We start from the raw sequence: 20146 nt of genomic DNA, 5'->3' as shown, positions 1-20146 counted from the left end.
TAATATTTACGCAATAAACTATGCGGTTTAAATGCTCCTTCTCAGGCAGAAACAATTCTAAAGACTAAAGCAAGAACAAAATTATGGCACAGATACCAGGACGAGGCTATGACTTAGTTTACACAAGCCTATTAGTCTATGATAAAGTTAGAATATACTATACATCATAGAAAGCTGGTAGGCAGTCATATTGGTCACATGAGGTCACCACAAAGCATGTTTCTAGCATGTGTTCCTTTAGGAGTTCGCCTAGCGACTATCTTTTATAAGATCGACGGCACTTAAAAACTTCATTGTATGTTCTCCACATCAGCTATAAACGTGTAAGACGGGGTATATAAGCTTATTAGGTGGGTCTTCCGCCTATTTCTACGTCACTAAGCACTCTTTATTCTTTATCTGTCCGAAGGTTTATATATAGCTACACATAGCCTCAATACCTACTTGGCAAGTCTAGGCAGCTTACGAGACTAATTCGGAATTCGGGACTAACCTACACCTTTTGAACAATAGGTAAATGTAGATGCGCTAGTGAGCGTCATGTGTTCTAGAAGTTCAAAGACAAGTATACTTAGGTCAAAGTTCAGATTCAATTTTGAAATAAATGATCGACAAAGAACTTATTCTATACGGTAGTATTGGGTAGATTATCTACCAGGACACACAACGTATGATTTGGTAGATTCGCATAGAGTGTGTTAATTATTATCTTTGAGTTTATCGTGTTAAAAGAAAATAGGTTGCATTCTGCTACCCACGATTTATGGTTGCTGTATCATAAAACATATCTTACTCCATTACTATCACCCAGAGCCCTCAATCTCCAACCGATTATAGGGATAACAGTGTTATGTTACCTTTAACCTCGTAGCCTTGATTTTAGTACGTTTAACTTCAACGATTAAACCAATATATCCGTGATAGTGTTTATATTCAGGCAATGATATCTCGACCCGAAGGATGTTTAGCAGACACTATGGAGAATAATCATCCATCACTTAACTTTCAAGTGTCATAGTTAGACTACCATTAACATCAAAAGCAGATAGTTACTAAAAATGAGTACTCTTAAAAATATGGTATTCGGACTCATATTCAATCGAGACTTGAAGATGCTGTAACTACTACGGTAGTAAGAGTCAGAGATATGATTGTCGGGGTATGTTTGGGCCATTTAAGTTAAAATATAAAATGGAAAAGGGGAGCTTGATACATTCAAGTTGCACAGATCAATTTCAGCCAATCAGCATCAACTTCAGCACAGCGGAGGTTAGCTCTATACACCTTTAGCATCATGGCACATTTTTTGACTGTCAAGATTTCAGAACTTTCCATATCTTATAATTAAAATGACAAGTTATTAAATATGATGGGCTATTACACGGGCAATTATTTATTCGTTAGCGTAAATGATGAAGCCCGTTTCCTGTTACAACAAATTTCATAGCACTTTGGTATGACTAAGTGCTTACCTCCTATTTCCATGATAGGGGCTTTGTCTATGACTAAATGATATTGACTGGTACTCACGTAGATACGCTTATTATTAGAGCTTTAATCTACATATATGGCGATGTTTTCAACTTTATTTACGTACCTAAGTACCTAAGGTACGTGACCTGAGAGTTGCATTTATAGAAATATATGCACAGTGCATTTATCTATAATTGAGAATAGTTTTAGGCGTGTTTGTTTAATTATGTAGGTTAGGTACTTAGGTACCTGTCTACCTACTTGTAAGGTACACCAAAAATAGCCTTAGAACAAGCAGTTCACTACACACCTAAGGTACCTGATCTACCAACACCATAAATATGTGGAGATTTGTGTCAAACTATTTCAAACAATCGCGTTGTAACAACTCTAAATCTTTGTCACACATTGTCCATCTACCTTTCAGCTTCTACCATAAATACAAAGGCAATTCCTTCCCGAGACTAGTGGTTCCTTCATCACACATCTTTTTCAATAACAATAATAACAACAACATCACTGTTCGACATTGCCTCAATTACCATATAACTCACCCGACTTGTCGCTTCGAATCCTCTCCTTTCATCAAAAAATTCATATCTCAGAACAGAGAACTACGCAATCTTCATACTACATCTCGCACTATGGAAATCCTTTCCCCGACAGCCACAGCCTACCCTGCCGAGAAGGCGACCATGTCCATTAGACTCGATGCGACACTTAGCGACGAAGTAATCCAGTACACGCCTTTCTATTACTTGGCAAATACTGAAGATGTTCAGATGTACAACAAGGGTGGATATCATCCAGTCCACATTGGCGATATCCTTGATGGTCGTTTCGAAGTTGTTCACAAGCTCGGCAGTGGCGGTTTTGGAATCGTTTGGCTCTGTCGCGATACCTTGCTAGACAAGTGGAGGGCGGTTAAGATAATTACTGCTGACCACTCTGCTAAAGGCACGGAAGAAAAAATATTCAGCTATCTAAGAGATCATTGTTCTCCGGCAGAACTCAGGAAAAATCACATACTACTACCTTTAGAACAATTCTCGATCGTGGGTCCTAATGGCCGTCATTCATGTCTCGTAATGCCTGTTCTTGGCTCGACAGTTGAGAACTGGCGTATGCCGAAAAAGGACTACGAAGAACAGACTCATGATGACACAAGAGACGTATGTGGACAGATCGTTGATTCCATGCGTTTTCTCCATAGCCACGGAATATGTCACGGAGACTTCAGACCAGCCAATATCCTCATGGAAGTTGAAGGTATTGATGATCTAGATCGGGATGAAATTCTAGGTCTTATGGGAGAGCCGGAATGTTACAATGTTGAGACCGTGTCTGGCCAGCCTCTAACACCTAGAGCCCCAGAATATTGCGTTACATCTGCAAGCGAATTCTGGTGTGAGACTTTAACGATGAAGTCTATCGCAATCATCGATTTCGGAGAATCATTCTTTACGGCAACCCCCCCTATATCAACCGGCATTCCGGAAATATATGCAGCCCCTGAAGTCCTGCTTCGAGGTTATGGGACCTTAGGATCCCATAGTGACATATGGTCATTGGCATGTACCTTATTCGAAGTTAGGACAGGTTCACCGTTGTTTGCGGATGTGATTAGTGGTGGGTTCGGTGATGCGATTAACAGATTCGAGTTATTCTTGGGGCCGCTACCACCTAATATTGGCGGACCTAAAACTCAACTGGATATAAAAGATTCCACAATTGAAAACGAACCGCAACCCGACACCCCGAAGCTGGATGAATTCGCGGAGGACAGGGCATGTTTGATTGAAGGATCTGGTTATTCAGATATATTCGAAGCAGTACTTGGACGTGAGCAAACCAGGTATCTCAATTTGCTTACAGCTGCGAAAACGGAAGCTATCAAGTATCGATATCCCAAAGAAGATGTGTTAGGCTTAGCCGACCTCCTAAGGAAGATGCTAAAATATAACCCGGAAGAACGTATTGGTATTGATACAGTCATGTCACATCCTTGGGTTGGGAAAATGCGCAAGGGAAAAGCTGGTACAGATTCAGTGGATTTTACAACAAGGTTCACGAGTGCGGCAGTGTCGTCAATGTTCGTCTTTGCAGCTGTAGCTACATGGATTCTACTTAATGGGTTAGCTAAGGATACAATGAATTAGGAACTTGGTGATGGTAAATTAAATGAATTACTAGCACAAGTGTTGCTAGTGTTGCTAGTGCTGGCCATTATTTATTTGCACCGAGAAGGCGCTGCACACAGGTAATTACGACAACGAGTAAAATTAAGGATACTTTTTGAGTCCATAAGGAGATTGTTTTCAGTTTTCATAACAGTTTAAGAGGGCATAGAATTTAGCGATGTTTGAAGATGTTTATAATATATATGTTTTACCATAAAATACCTACCTACCTTATAAAGAGTTGATAGCTAAAATTTCATTTTACATTGATTAGAGACACTTATGAAGCTCTTGCTCCTATTATTCATTATGGAAATTGTTCTAGTAGCACAATTAACACGAGACCAAAATTGAAAGCTAGAATTACTGATGATGATATTATGGTGAGCCAGGAAGCTGTCCTTATACTGTTAGTAGGACCTGACTCAAAGTGTTGTCTAGTTTCGATCAATAACCTCATTATTACCATAGTAACAGCAACAACGGTGATTAAACGATGATCAAACCTCATTTACTCAAATTAATGTATAGTGTGTTATAGTTAGTACGGGACATCGCAAGACCCATTAGCTCAAGCTCTCACCAGTAACCCGTGATGCCACGATAGCTAGCAACCAACAGATGTCCTATATCAGTAATACTGAGTCGAGTGTTTATATCTGTGAATGTGACAATGGTGATTGGCTACCCAGGAGGCTGAATTCCAGCTAGCTCCTGGAAAAGTGTATGATAAACTCCATTTATTAGCCTCGCAGGGCTTATTGTAGCTTTCTAAATTTTACCTAACAAAAGGGGGATTTACACTAGTTACGAATAAAATATCTAGCTCCTTGAAGCAGAGTTTGAGAATAGGGAGTCATGATGGAGTACATGTCATGCATATTGTAATACTATCAACGTTTGTTTACAACTGAGGCCAGTTTTGGTGAACTAATGGAGATAATTAGCAGCAGTACAATACCTTTTCAACTTGGGAAAACAATAAAACCGAATGATTGTACTGAAAGAGCCTCGTGATGGTCTCTATATTGTTCGATTACTGTTCGTTGCTTGTTACGTACCCTTTGTACAATTATGAATACTTAAAATCTTCAGCTGGAGCTCTCTGATTAATGAGATGGCAATACAATTCACATTACTACGGCTACAATTCAGAGAAACTTCAGACAATTCAAATAAACCGCAGATAATTCAGATAAACCACAGACAATCTACAGAGATTAGAGATGCTCGCACCAACATCCAATGGCCCCCCGAGTATAATCTGGGAAAAGGGCATGATGCTCGGCCCAGGAGCACCGCATGATAGGAATTTTGCAGATAGGATCGGTATGTCAGAACGAAAGAGTGGCTCTGGAACTATAGAAGATCCAGTAGTAAGTTACAACAATCCATATCGTCACGTTAATTCACGTAATTAATAGCTGATACTTATTTTTAGATCATCTGGGCTCATCCGAATCCCGCGAAATGGAGAAAGGAAGAAAAGCTACGAGCAATTGAGGACGTAGTTAGACAGACTACCACTGAATGCGGCTTAAGCTACGCATGGTTAGCGTAAGTTATGCCCCTAACTGCTGTATTAGTTATGTAAATAGCAAATTATTAACTTGATATCTAGGTCTGATGCCCATCCTACAACCACCGTCTCATGGAATGATAATAAACGCGTAACATGCCCTGACGATTACCACGTTACCTTGCGAATGGGATCGGGTCCGGACACATGCAACCTCCACGGTCATATCTATTTGATTTACGAGAACCATGACATAACAAAAAATGTTACCCGGGCTATGACAACTGAAGAACGAAGCATCCCGAACGGTTTCAACCCCCAATTACTGATTTGGGGAAGATACCCTTCAGAGTCCCCAGGTTGGCCTAGATCTCAGCTTCAGTTACCTGTATCACTAGAGATCAAGAAAGGTTCGATTCTAGAATTCCAAAATACTCAAAAAGAAAAGCTGCCCAGGTTCAGGGAGCACCTTCGATACTAACCATACCAGGGACTGCCTTTCGTCCATAGGCTCCGTAAGTGCCATGGTAGACGCATCTAGATATACTGACTACCTGTTGTTAGATCGTTTAACGCCGGCATAGTATTCTAGAATTGTTTACAATTCGAGGACGAATACGAATATTTTAGTTCCTAGATCGTACAATGTCTAATTGATCGATCACCTAATGGTTTGACAATTTCTGTGAGTACAACCCCCAGCCTAGTCCATTCATGATAAAGGTTTCCCGGGGAAGTTGTGTATCGATAATTCATATTCGTGATGATTTTCTTTTCTCTATTCCTCAAGCATAATTGCCCCGACTGTTGTTGACCTGATTTCTTGATATTTGTGTTTGTTGAATATAATAACAGGACTCGAAACACGTACGCAACGCATATTACTACCTAGGTACATACCAGGTACTCGTTCTTATCTAACGGAGTTGGACCCGATTCAAATAGCAAATAGTAAGTTTTCCGAGCCTATAACTTGTGTCTAAGAGCAAAATAGGATTTATCGAATACTACCGGCGACTGAATATTACGATGTGACTAAGAAACTCTTGTGAATCTAACAACATAGTAAGTTATCATGCCGAGGTCGCTCTGAGTATATCATCTAAAAAGAATATCCTGCATTGTCGATATGAAAGGTGAATGTAAGAGCAGAAAACAACAATGTTGTTGTAATGAGAGAATAATGTGCATTATAAAATACATAACTTTACAATTTGAGTTAAGCACCTACAAAGCAAAATTATACATAAGTCAATTTCTTTACGTAGGTACCTTTTACGATATCTTGTCAGAGTCGTAATCACAGAGCCTAGATTTATGACATAATATAAACAAAGCATCTCGAAACTGAATACACAATTCTTGGGTTACCTATCAACGACGTTTCTCTATTCTTCAGCCTTTTGGCTCTTGGATTTCCGTGCGAATTTCTCCCAGGATTCTTATTGTATAAATTTTTTGTTGGCGTAAAGACAGGTACGCATAACCCCTTAAGCCTGTATAGAAGTACTAAATCATATATTGTCTAGACTTCTCGCACATGAACTTAGCGCATGCTACTGTCCCATGGTGGGCTACAACCCTAAGAACCTTGATAACTCCAGTCGGAGAAAACACGATCATTATTGAAGGCCAAATCTGGACTACCCGTGTAACGAGAATGGAGATATTGTTATTACTCCACCTGAGCGAAAAGGAGATCGTGGGATATCCATAATTAATTTACTTCGTGCCAGTTAGACATACGCCCAATTCCCCCTTTCTGGTCACTTGCATGACATATAATAGCTGGAAGTATGCGTCCGCACAGATATATACGCCACCATAACCAAAGATAGGAGGTCAGAGGAAAGCCACTACAAACAAATGTATCGTGTCAGCTCGTTTATGGGCCTGCAGTAACTCGTTTCCAGCACGCACATAAGAGCGTGACTACCTATATGAGCGCAGGTAAGCGGTATGCGGTGCAACAATTCAGCTGCTCTTATGATTGAGTCAGATCTAGCGAAATAGTCAAGTGTCACACGGTCATACCAACGGAAATCAGATGTGAATAGTCAATTTGTCCTTGGGGGCCTCGCCGAAAGGATTGATACGCCCCAAGAGCAGTAGAGCAAGCGACCAAAGCAAGAGTTGGGCTAGAGCATATCTACTGATCAAAAAGCGGTATGGATAACCTAGGTAGGTTTGCGTAACACGACATGAGTAAGGGCTTCTGTAATTGTTTGGAGAGCTTTCTCGATTCAATTCTCATGAGATCGTTTCTATGTACATTCCATAGCCCCCCTACCCTAAGTCGTAGCTCATTGACTAACTGAGGAATATGTTGGCATTCCTGCAGTGCATAACCAAAACCCCCGCCCCCAACATAGAACCAGCCAAATTGGTTGTATCAATTTAGGACCCATGGAATATTTTGACGAAGACCGCTGATAGGAGGGTATACTCCATCGAGTCCCCCTCAATCTTCCATGCTAAACTCCAAACCGATCTGTGAGTTCCTCTGCCAAATCATTTCAGCCCAGCAGAGAATACCATGCTCGTGAAAGACTAGTATGTCCGTTAGAAGTAACTATTTCCTCGAATCGTAACCCCTTTTAAAACTATCCTAAAGACGTGTCCTATCTTTCTACGCCATTGATGTGATAAATAGGCCCTTTATTGCATCCGTAAGCTTCGGGAGATATCGGATTCCCGAATTCATATCGAGGAGGTAAATCATGAGAATGAAGCTCTACCCTTGTATTAGATCCATCCAACTCGCTTCTTACAAGGGCACTATGAATCTCGACGGGGCGATTAATATTATGTAGCTCATGGTAAACTTGTGGTGTTTCCAATTCCCTCGCTCCTGGCCCCTGCCATATTGTATTCGTCAGTGGCGGCCCCTTTGGTGTTCCGGGTTGACCGGCCTCCAGCCTTGGATCTTGGGGGCCAGCAGCGGCTTCCCTTTGTTTCTTTAAGCGTCGATGTCGCCATATTAAGAAAGCAGCCACGGCTGCGATTAGTATTGCTCCAGCAGCTACTCCGATACTGAGACCAACTATAGCGCCTACTGATAGGCCTGAGCTAGCTACTGGAGTCGATGTTGCTGTTGATGATATTGTAGCTGCGGGAGGTGAGGCTGAGGGAATAGGAATTGGGGATGCTAAACGTCGCCAGGTTAGTACGACACGTAAAGGGGCACAGACGTTTACCAGATTATGCTATCTGAACCCACTAAGGATAACTAGCACGCTCAAAAGTAGCTAGCTATTATGTTTCTCGAAGCATGAAAAGAGGGTATATATAATGAAACGCATCAAGTAAAGAAAATAAGCTCACTCAGGTGATTGCACTCGTATTCCGCAAAACAATTTTTGCCGTCATGACTATACAAGTACGTTGACCCCATTTGCCAACACGTGAAGTTTGCGTAACCGTTATTTCCTATTCCCGCGTAGTCGCCTACGTTGCCACGCTCTCCTAGTATAGCTTTGAATGTCGTCCCAGTATCGGTAAAATATGCCGATGTTGTCGTGTTTGCCCAATCGCGGTGTTGCCCGTCAGTTACGGGCGCGATGTCACTTGGCTGATCATTTGGAGGATGATTGAAGTATGAGACTTCAGATGATAATTGACTTGAGTTCTGTGACCCCGTACAATCTGCGAGGACGACATCTATTCCGATTCATGTTAACTTAGGTAACAGGTAGTTTAGACGAGGGTATTATATAATTTCAAGAGTAGCGGGAGGATATGATCTCCCGGCGACCTCTAAGCGAACCAATAAATCTGGATGCTACCCCGAAAGACGACTATAGTGAAAATATACTTACTTTCCTTGGGACGAGAGTCATCCCGTGCTAATGTAGGTGGTGGGGCAGCGCACGCAATAATCAGCAAGTTCGTAAGAGAGCGCATATTGTATGCGTTGCTCCCACCCCAAGGGATAGAGCCGATTGCTGTCGCCAGCAATTGTGAAACCTATCTCGGATGGGGATGGAAACGGCCCGCTGAAGTCCAAGCTTTAGATTTGGTTGATATGTATAAGATATGTATAAGATAGAGGCAGAATAGAGATTTGATACGTCGTATCCTTAAGGTACGCTCGATGGACCGAACTATAGAAGAAATTGAGAACAGACAGTTCAGACAGCATCGAGCGCCCGGGGCCCGAGGGGTCGAAAGAAAAACGAAAAGACATGAGGGAACCCTTCAAAACCGTCAGGGGTAATGGACGAGTGAAGTCAAGGTTGTGGAACCCCCAGTCAAATTGCCGATCAACTCTTACGTAAGATACGATATAGAATTTCTAGAAGACTTCCGTTAGAATATGATTCGTCAAATTATTCTTTATGGTGTCAGCATAAGTTAATATCAAGTCCAAATCTAGCGAAGCTGAGTTTTGGGTCGGACAAGGATATATAAGTTTGAATGCTACCATAAGCTTGTGAAAGCTTGGGTCGTCCCAGCAAAGGCGCAATCGCGTCTTATTCTGGAAGGGGGAAGCTTGGCAGTGGGCGGCCCTCCCGCCCTTGGCTACGTTCTTAAAAGACGGGTCATATCGCCGTAGAATATAACTCTAGCAAAGCTATAAACGAACGAATATATACAAATATGGATAACATCTATATATTTGTAGCCAAATAGAGGTTCGACTTAGTATTTGCTTCTTATATTAATATATCTATAGCGGGCATGAGAAGTCTCTTGAGACCTTAAGTCCGATTTAGTTTATTAATTGGGTGACATGATGCGGGCACTCAAAGCCTGACCGAATAGAAACCGGATGTCACATTTTCATATGCAACCCTACGTAAGCATATAGCCAATGACCAGCCTTGGAGTTAGCTGGTACTAAATGATAGATCGTTTACGCCCCATCACTTCAACAGCTTCACTCAAGCATTTTTTTTTTTAGATCCCTGTTCGCCGATTACCCGTAGTTGTGGGTATGAGTATAATCTCACTCATAATCCTTTGATCCTCAAACCCCGTATTTGCCTTATAAATATTCGTGCTATATGAGCTCAGGTAAGATGGATATACTTAATTGTGGTTTTGTTGGATGTTGCTCTAAATGTCAAATTGTTAGAGCATTTCAATTCCCATCAGAACCGCATATTAATTACACATCAACTTTTCATATACTTATTCATATGAAGCTTTATATATGAGATACGAGTCATGACAAAGTAATGAGAATATCAAAATACTCGAGTTTCTTATGTTTTGCTAAGTTTAAATATGAGCATAAGATTCAATTGGTCTGGGTACTCCACAAGCTTAGGGTTTGGTATACCATTCATGCCTATCCAGTCGTCAAAACCCGCGCTTAGTAGATACGCCTCGTATGGTCTAAGAGTAGGTACCTAAAACATTATAACCAATTATATTCCTATTTCCTGGACTCCTCCCGAAGCATGATGAGAGGTGGATGACCCATGCTTCGTCAAGATACCTTGCTGTTAACCGCAGTATATGCTTTCAGGGACTCTGCGGCGTCTTGAAACTCTTGCTCAATAATCTTCGCATGGATGTGTGATCGTGGTTGTATTAAACAAGGGAACGGGAGCGGACTCGAATTGAAACCATCAGAGAAGGCGAATCTAAAAAGTTATGAGTATTTTATGGAAATATCGTGAATAGAAGTGGCTTACATGTCCACATCGATGTCGTCTCCGTTTGCATCTTTTGCGGGACTAACTTCAAAAGCCCATAGTATTCGCGCGATATTGAGTTCCACAGACGCAGAGCCTAAGTGCATACCAGGACAGATTCTTCTTCCCCAACCAAATGCACTATGACCAAGTGTGCCAGGATACTCACGCTCTTCCATAAATCGTTCGGGTTGAAATTCGTTTGGCTCGGGGAAATCGGATTCGTTTAAGTGAACTAAGAATCCAGTCTTAGTATTAATGTGATTATATGCAATGGAATCCCCAGCACACTTACTACTCCATAGGGGTGCAATTATTGTGCTTCCCTTGGGAATAAACATTCCCTTATACACATCATCAGCGGTACTAGCATGTGGAGTACCTCCTAGTACAGCTACTGGTCTCCATCGTAGCGTCTCAGAAGCAACTGCTCTGACGTACGGTAGTTGGGGTAAGTCTTCGAATGTTGGAAGCCTGCTATTTCCTACTACCCTATCTAGTTCCTCTCGTGCCCTAGGAATAAACTGCGGACTGAACTTGACACAAGCGAGGAGAAAGCTAGCGAGTGAACCTGCAGACTACATCATCCTACATGAGCATAGTACCTTTCACGACGTTTAGGGGAACATGGTGGACTTACTGTCTCTACTCCCGCACCAAATGGAGAGCCTGCAGCGTATGCAACTTCCAGATCCGACATTCCAAGGTTCTCTTGTTCCTCTAACAAGTGCTTGGCAAAACATGTAGGCAAAGTACCTTTGTCATTCCTATCTTTAACTTCGGCCATAAGTTCCGTGTATAGTTGGATGTCTTTTTGCCGTTGCTTAAGGACCTGGGCCTTCCATGGTGCAAATATGCCAGGTATGTACTTAAGAGCTGGGTATCGCTCTACCTTATATTTACCGGGGATACTGTAGGTAAACTGTAAGTAATAGTACGAAATAACGGACTGGAAACCTACTTGACTTGTGTTAGGCGGTCCATTGACTCACCATTGCGCCGCACAACAATATCGGTATCAACATCTTCGACTCTTCGTCCGTATGTGACCATAACAATAACGGAAGCAGCATAACGCTCGAGATGCTTTCGGAAGGCCTTAGGGGTTTGGAGCAAGTCGTGCATAAGAACTTTAGACTCTAAGCTCTGGATAGGTCGATACGTTAAACTTTGACGATTCATAAACCCGCTATGTAACAGTTTCCGCCAGCGCCGCCAGAAAGATCCATATGGCGCCATAAGACCTCTCATCCCCCCTGACAGAAGTTCACCACCCATAATGAAGCGGGGTCGGGAAGAATACTTTGCTCCCCGTTTCTCTAAGAGGTCCCATGCTGCCTGAGCTGAACCAAGTATGATGGTGGGTGTTGGTCCCATCTGAAGGTAGACTACATCACCATACTCTTTATTTAGTTCCCGAAACCACAGCCATGGCTTTCGAAGGCCAGATTTGATGACCTTCGGGCCTGGCGGAAGCTCTTTGCGATGCGCATAAACCTTCCATTCTTGCAGCAACTATTCGAATTATGTTAGTTAAATATCCCCTTGAAACTTTTCGTGATAAGCTACTTACTCTCGGGAATATTAGGCTCAAGTAAGAAAGGGACACAGCAAAGCCTATACTAGCAAGAATTGTTGCGTACATTTTGGCGTCGAGGCTCAAGAACTACCCACAGCCTTCGAATTTGCTGCTCTCGTCGTAGAAAGAAATGAGTTAATCTGCAGAGGGTGCCCCTCGCAGAAATACCAATATGGGTTACCGAGAATCCTCCTGCGCTAGTTGTCTCTATCCAAACTGCCGATCTTGGCGGGGAAGCCTATGTGGATATTCCCCCAAATTTGACGTCCATGTATTTTGCGGAGATGAAGACTAGACCCTCGCTAATAGGAGCTGTATTTGGTTTAGTAATCTATCCTATTTGATAGGCACGCATCACAATAGAGACTCGCGCTTATTTACCTTATGAGAATACTCAAAGGTGGGTATGAAGACAAGTCTTAGTTAATATTTGTCCTAAGTAAGAGGGCGAAAAGCTTGTAAAATAACCCCCAAAGCCGCCTCTCCATGCAAACAGTTTGGTAATATTGACTCAGATGAGAAAGACTAGAGAGGCAACTCGAAACGAGAGACAACCAGGTTAGAGGCTTAAAGCTGAGTAACTGCAACTTAATAGAGGTAGTCTACGCTATAGAACAACTTGATTCGTATACCCCGCCCCTGGACCCTTGGCGGACCCATCCCCGGATCCCATGAACCAAGTAGTCGGATACCAACCCCGGATTTCGTCAAAGTCCAGATGTCCTATCCTCAAGTTGATGCGGTGATACTTAAACCCATGTGAGTCCTCTAATCTGACCAAAGGACCTCAGTGTACCTTCCATATTCCTTATCTTGCTCCGTAGCAACTATGAAGAATCAGCCGCTACTAAGCAAGCCATTTCTGACTTCCTTATTCCTCGGAATAGGTGGCTTTCTCTATGGCTAGTAAGTAACTGTGCTCGCGATGAAGCTTTATCCGCTCAATGCTAACGGAACTCAAGCGACTCGGGAATCATTACGCCGAGTTTGGCACTGAAGTCCTTCCTGGTTTACTTCGGGCAGCCCGATGCTGCCACCCGTGGAGCAATCGTCTCGGTTTATCAAGCCGGAGGTGATTCACATCAGTGTCTTCTTTGTGTTTCTCTTATACTAACATGTGGCTACAGCATGGCTTGGCAGTGCTTTGGTTGGCTATACCAGCGACAGGTTTGGCCGCCGCAAGGCCATAGCGTTCGGTTGCATCTGGGGTGTGATCGGTTCGGCGCTCATGGCCGGAGCTGCCCACGTCGCTATGCGTGAGTATAAAGAAAACTGAAAAGATGTGGAATGATACTAATCTCTTGAGATCCAGTTATTATGGGCCGCCTCTTAGTTGGGTTTGCTGTTGGAACAGTTACAGGCGTGGCTCCCGTTTTTGGTGCTGAAATTGCAAAGGTAGGTACATATATCACAGGGGATGTCTCAGGGGCGCACTGACTTAGTGATCGACAGACACACGAACGCGCAAAGATCACAGCAGCGAATCAGATGAGTAAGACGCAGAATCCTGGGAAACAAGTATTGTAATTTTGCTAACAGGAGTTAAGTGGTTGCCTGGGGATTTTTCGTCGCGTTGTGGACCGGAGTTGGCGAAGGTAAATGGAACAATCCTAACCAATGGAGACTAGGATTTGCTATCCAAGGCGTCCCAGCTCTTCTACTTGGTCTCGGAGTTTTATTTATCGGTGAATCCCCAAGATGGCTGTGCCTGAAGGGTCGCCATGAAGAAGCAAAGCAAGCTTTCCGCGACTACCACTACGACGGGTCTAACGATACGTGGGTTGACGCCGAATTCACTATTATCCAAGTAAACATCGAAGAGGAGAAGAAGGCCCAGGGTCGCCTATCGTGGGCGGACCTTTTGAAGACTCCGGCATTCCGAAAGCGCCTTTTCGTAGGATCGTTCGTATGGGCAGCTGCTATGTTATCGGGCATATCATTTGTCCAGTACTACCAAACGGCAATATACGCGACTCTTCAGTTTGACCAGAACGAACAGCTTCTTGTTAGTGGTCTTTACGGAACTGTCGCGCCCGTGGCTTGCCTTGCGTCTCTCTTCTTTGTAGATCGAATCGGCCGAAAGAAGATATTGATAACGAGCTCTGCTCTCCTCTCCCTCTGCTATTTGATAATTACTATCCTCGCCGCAGTCTACCCGGCACGTCCCGGTTTCCCCACAAATGTTTCGGCGCAAAGGGGTCTCATTGCTTGCATCTTTGCTGTTTCCGCAAACTATTCGGCTCTCCTTGGTCCGATGACTTGGATCATTCCGTGAGTCCTATCTTTCTAGTTTTAGTTTAGCAATCCGTTCATGCTAATGATCTCTCTTACAGTCCCGAGGTTTTCACTACCGAGCTACGAGCTAAGGCGAATGCTTTGGTTCAGGTCATTCACTATTCTATCAGTCTAGTTATTACGCAGTGCTCGCCCATCGCACTCGCAGCGGTTGGATGGAAATACTATGTATTATTACTATCATTCCTCAAAATGTAACTACTATTACTGACTTGGTGATAGATCCTATTCATCCTCACCAATGCACTTTGCGCTCTGGTGTTTGCCTTTGCGTATCCCGAGACAAGAGGTATGTATCCCTCGGTGTCAACGAATACTTTACCAGCTAACAGCTTTTAGGAAAATCGTTGGAAGAGATTGACGAAATCTTTGGGGATGTTAAAGTGTTTTACAGTGGTAGTGCCAAGTTGGCTAATGACGAGGAGATTGCGGTCGAAACTTTAGAAGTGAGCGATAAAAGGGATTAGGTAGAGGTTGCTCAGATACCCCGAATAATAGTTTTCTTATACTAGCAATTATACCTAGGTTAGAGTTGTCTTGAATTCAAAGCATACTCAATATGCTATGCTTGAAACCTAGGCGTATTTCGTCTTTTTAAAATCCGAAGGGTTGTTTATGTCTCCATTTGAATCGCGATTCTGATTCAGGGGTAACGCGACAAGACTGATAATCGTTCTATTGATACCTTCTATATAACCCGTAGGTAATATTATGGATATGAGCATATCGGTACAATGAATAATTCATTAGGTACTTCAGGTACTTAATATCTTCAAATTGCTAACACTGACGTCAGCGAATTTAGTAAGACGAAAGCGGTGCAAGTTGGACCCCGCCCCCACCACCATTAACAACTTGTGGCGGTAGCAGGAAGTACACTGTATCCTCAGGCATCTACACGTGTATACATACATGTATGGACATAGGTTGTTAGGTCACGGAATCAACGAATGCTATTGTTCAGATTTTTACCATGTTCCTTGTGAAAGGGCGAAAATTTGTCAGCTCCACTATAATGCCCCCACAATGCCACCTAACCTGCCAACCCAATAAGCCACACACAACAGCGCACAGGCTGAAAGAGAAAGATAACACCAACCAAGACTTGCACAAGGTCCGTTGTTTCTACGAACACAAAGATTACGGAGGATAAATCTTTTTTTTTTCTTATTGTTCTCCAAGGTTATAGGCCATTTTTCCTCACTTGATAAAAAAAAAAGCCTACTTATTCAACTCTCTCGTTTAATCGGTCACATTTACTTGTGATCATATTTAACGACCTGTGTCTCTTTGGTCATTATCAAGGAAATAAAATAAAAATAAGCCTAAGCGGGGTAGATTTCTTCAATCGCTTTTACTTATCGTCATCTCTATCGTCATCTGCATCTATTATCAGTATCAGATCGACATCAGCATCTCCTTCCTACGGTCGGCAATAGACAAAAAAAAAGGAGTAGAATAACAAAATCTGATATTCAAGATGGTTTCCGCATCCAAGGAAAAGAGACTCGCTAAGAAGGCTGCCGATGGCAAGGGTGAGAAGAAGACTCTTGTCTCTAGATCTAAGGCCGGCTCTAAGGCTGCATCCCAAAGCACCAGTGCTGCAGGTTCCGTCGCCGGCGATGACCCTCCTGATCTCGACGATGTTCCCGCGACCGATGATGCCAAGATGGAGAAGGTCAAGGCACTTTCTAACCAAAAGGACAAGCATGGTCTCTCCGATCGTATCACCACTGGTGTCCTGGCATCCGTGGTCACCAGCCGAGATGTGAAGATTATCAGTGCCAGTTTAACCTTCCACGGTCGTGTCCTCCTTAACGAAACCAACCTTGAACTCTCATTCGGACGCCGATATGGATTACTGGGCGAGAACGGTTGCGGAAAGAGTACCCTACTTAAAGCCATTGCTGCGCGAGAGTACCCCATTCCTGATCATGTCGACATTTACCTCCTCAATGAGGGTGCACCGCCCTCTGACCTAGGTGCCCTCGAATGGGTTCTCAAGGAAGCTGAAAAGGAGATGGATCGTCTAGATAAATTAGCAGAGCAGCTACTCGAGGACGAGGGCCCTGATAGTCCTGTGCTGATGGATATCTACGAGGTATGCATACTCCTTATACAACTCAATTAATACATGCTAACAGAATATAATAGCACATGGATAAGATGGATCCCTCCACCTTCGCCACCCGAGCCTCCCTTATCCTAACGGGTCTTGGTTTTAACAAGGATACCATTCACAAGAAGACGAAGGACATGTCTGGTGGTTGGCGTATGCGTGTTGCCCTTGCTAAGGCGCTCTTTGTTAAGCCTACCTTGTTACTTCTTGATGACCCAACGGCGCATTTGGACCTTGAAGCTTGCGTGTGGCTTGAGGAATATCTGAAGAAGTGGGAACGTACACTGATTCTCGTCTCTCACTCTCAGGATTTCCTGAATGGAGTGTGTACTACCGTGATTGACATGCGAAAGCAACAGCTTATGTACTACGGTGGTAACTTTGACTCTTACGTCAAGACCCGCAAGGAACAAGAGACCAATCAGATGACGGCCTACAAGAAGCAGCAAGAGGAGATCAAGCACATCAAGGAGTTCATCGCCAGCGCAGGTACCTACGCCAACTTAGTGCGACAGGCTAAGTCTCGACAGAAGATTCTCGACAAGATGATTGCCGATGGCCTCATCGAGGAAGTCAAGGAAGAGAGGGAATTCAAATTCAGATTCACAGATGTTGACAAGTTACCCCCTCCTGTATTGTCATTTGACGATGTCACATTTTCGTACTCGGGTGAAGCCAAGGACGACTTGTACCGCAACATCGATCTCGGTTTCGATATGGACTCTCGAACGGCCCTCGTCGGTCCCAACGGTGTTGGAAAGAGTACACTACTACGTCTAATGACCGGAAAGCTCTCCCCGACCTCTGGATCCGTCCGTCGCCACACTCATCTGAAGCTCGGCTTGTACTCTCAACACAGCGCTGAGCAGCTCGACTTAACCAAGAGTGCTCTAGACTTTGTCCGTGATAGGTACCGTGATAAATCACAGGACTACCAATTCTGGAGACAATGCCTTGGTAGATACGGAGTCTCTGGTCCCGTTCAAACTGCGCTGATGGGCACGCTATCCGAAGGCCAAAAGAGCCGAATCGTCTTCGCTCTGCTTGCTATTGATTCGCCAAACATGCTTCTCCTTGACGAGCCTACAAACGGTCTGGATATTCCCTCCATTGACGCTTTAGCAGACGCTATTGAGGCATATAGCGGTGGTGTAATTGTCGTTTCTCACGACTTCAGGTAAGAATCGCCCTTGATCATAATGCATATTAACAATTTCTAATGCGTATAATAGATTGCTCGACAAGATTGCAAAGCAAATCTTGGTTTGCGAAAACCGAACAATCAAGCCGTGGGATGGTTCAATAGGAGAATACAAGAACTACCTGCGTAAGAAGATGTTGGCTGCCGGTGCAGTTTAAGATGTACCATTTTCCATGATTCCCATTTAGCCCGGTTAATTACGCAGAGATGCTCTCGTTTACGAGTGATGATGGTACTATAAAGATGGTACGGAAAAGGAGAGCGCATACGTACATACAAGGTCGCGGCTCGGAGGTCTATAGATTGGGCAAACGAGGCATAGAGTCGCAGCAGCCTTGAATTAAAAAGCTTTGCTTTCAAAAGGGGCTTTCAGGGACCGCGGAGAGCCAGCGCGGATATGCGCAGCGATTTCGCACATAGGAATAGATTAGATGAATTTTAAAAAAAGAAATTATGCCTTTAGATATGCAAATGTGATCTAGGTTAGTATGATATTGTATATATGTAGATGATGAGCTACGGTTACTACCTACTGTCACCAATATTATTATTATATAAAGAGCAGGTAGCTAACGAAATATCACAGTATATTACGACTCCTAAAAATCTTATGTTGATACTCAATCCTGCGAAAGTGCTACACAGTAAACCTTTTTCAGGGGTATACCCAATCAACGGATATTATGGGAGATTTAAACCAATCAAATTACTTATATTCAAGGAGGTTTACTGTGTAGCACTTTCGCAGTTGAGGAGTTTATGTTAAGACGCACTATTTCTATGAGATTTCCCCTCACACTAATAATTACTATATATATGCCATTGGCAAGCAAAATTCCAACAAGCACTAAAGGCCGCTTGGCCCAATGGTAAGGCGTCTGACTACGATTAAGCATGATAAACCATGTTTGAACAGTTATCAGGAGATTCTGGGTTCGAGCCCCAGGGTGGTCATTTTTTGAAGTTACATTAGCAATGCAGCTGTGCATTCTCTCCATTTTTGTAAATTTTTATTTTACTTTTGGGGTTGAACATTTTTTTAATCTCTTTCTATCTACGTATTGACGCTTCCAAGTTTACGAAACATTCGGATTGGACCATAGAATCAACATACAAAGGGAATGTTCAATTAACCCCATCAATAGCATACAACAACAAAACAATTACTCTGTAAGAATATATAGACCCATTCAATCCTTTTTTCGGGTACTTAGATATTAAAACGTTTCTACAGAACAGAATTACACAATTCCATTCTCATCCTATCAGTTTTCCCCTATACAGCCAACCTCTAGTTTCTATATATCTACCTAGGTAGCCCATAATAGACGTAAACATCATCATCATCATCATCATCATCATCATCATCATCATCATCTAGTTTTCTATATATCTGCCAACGCCTCGCAAATATTTACTCATCTTCAACATATCAATTACCTAAAGCCAGTCACCATAATAATTCATCGCCATGGCAAAGCTTATGGATCTTCCAGTTGAGCTTCTGCAGATGATCGCAACGGCGGAAGTCAGGTCGGGGACTATACTACGTCAAAAGGATCTGGCAAGCTTATCGCTTGCGAATCTGTGGTTATATAAAGTCATTAATCGCATCCTCTACATGTACAACAGGAAATATAATAACGGCAATCTTTTTAATTATGCGGTAAAGCACGGGAATTTTGATACCATAAATGCTGCAACCTCATTACGTATAGAGCCGGAATCCTGGCATTACTTACTCTTGTTGGCTTGTGAAAACCGTCGCCGCGAGATGATTACATGGTTGTTGGACCGTGGGACACCTCTCCAAGAAACATCTGAGGAAATTTTAAATAGATGGGGAAACGGTTTATACATAGGTCATTTTCCTATAAGAGATCATCGTTCATGGGAACGTATGATGATAAGAGGATGTCCAACATTACTTGTTTCCATCTTGAACGGTATGGAAGATATTGCTCTGCTCCTATTATCTCATGGCGCCAATACATTGTTTGCCATGGATGCACCGCCCTATATTAGGTCAGCCCTACACTATGCGGCTTGTAAAGGCATGGTCAAAGTAGTAGAATATCTTGTACAAGATTTGGGGATATCCGTTGATATAAAAGACTACCGAGGTTATACCCCCCTGC

At 43.0% G+C, this 20146-nt stretch overlaps 3 protein-coding genes across 3 annotated transcripts; 2 read left to right on the top strand and 1 right to left on the bottom strand.

Annotated features, from left to right (window-relative positions):
- Positions 1 to 2117: 2117 nt before the first annotated feature.
- Positions 2118 to 3632, top strand: GL218_02655 (SRSF protein kinase 3; the record flags this gene model as incomplete). Its single annotated transcript, XM_033579189.1, has 1 exon — positions 2118 to 3632. One exon carries the CDS (start codon positions 2118 to 2120, stop codon positions 3630 to 3632), a length of 1515 nt encoding a protein of 504 aa, XP_033438981.1.
- A 6974-nt stretch (positions 3633 to 10606) lies between these two features.
- GL218_02654 (Fumitremorgin C synthase) lies at positions 10607 to 12459 on the bottom strand (the record flags this gene model as incomplete). The annotated part of the gene is made up of 6 exons (XM_033579188.1): positions 10607 to 10763; positions 10815 to 11049; positions 11110 to 11392; positions 11455 to 11725; positions 11776 to 12329; positions 12388 to 12459. The coding sequence occupies 6 exons, from the start codon at positions 12457 to 12459 to the stop codon at positions 10607 to 10609; spliced, it is 1572 nt and encodes a 523-aa protein (XP_033438982.1).
- Positions 12460 to 13222: 763 nt separating this feature from the next.
- Positions 13223 to 18166, top strand: GL218_02653 (ABC transporter ATP-binding protein ARB1; the record flags this gene model as incomplete). The annotated part of the gene is made up of 12 exons (XM_033579187.1): positions 13223 to 13299; positions 13356 to 13465; positions 13521 to 13649; positions 13706 to 13788; positions 13846 to 13885; positions 13941 to 14664; positions 14727 to 14856; positions 14911 to 14977; positions 15028 to 15134; positions 16169 to 16789; positions 16843 to 17984; positions 18040 to 18166. The coding sequence occupies 12 exons, from the start codon at positions 13223 to 13225 to the stop codon at positions 18164 to 18166; spliced, it is 3357 nt and encodes a 1118-aa protein (XP_033438975.1).
- Positions 18167 to 20146: the final 1980 nt, after the last annotated feature.

This window comes from Daldinia childiae (genome assembly GCF_008694065.1).
Source record: "Daldinia childiae strain JS-1345 chromosome Unknown Scaffold2, whole genome shotgun sequence".
Taxonomy (NCBI): domain Eukaryota; kingdom Fungi; phylum Ascomycota; class Sordariomycetes; order Xylariales; family Hypoxylaceae; genus Daldinia; species Daldinia childiae.
The sequence above is the reverse complement of the archived record's forward strand: the minus strand, read 5'-3'. Positions and strand labels throughout refer to the sequence as shown.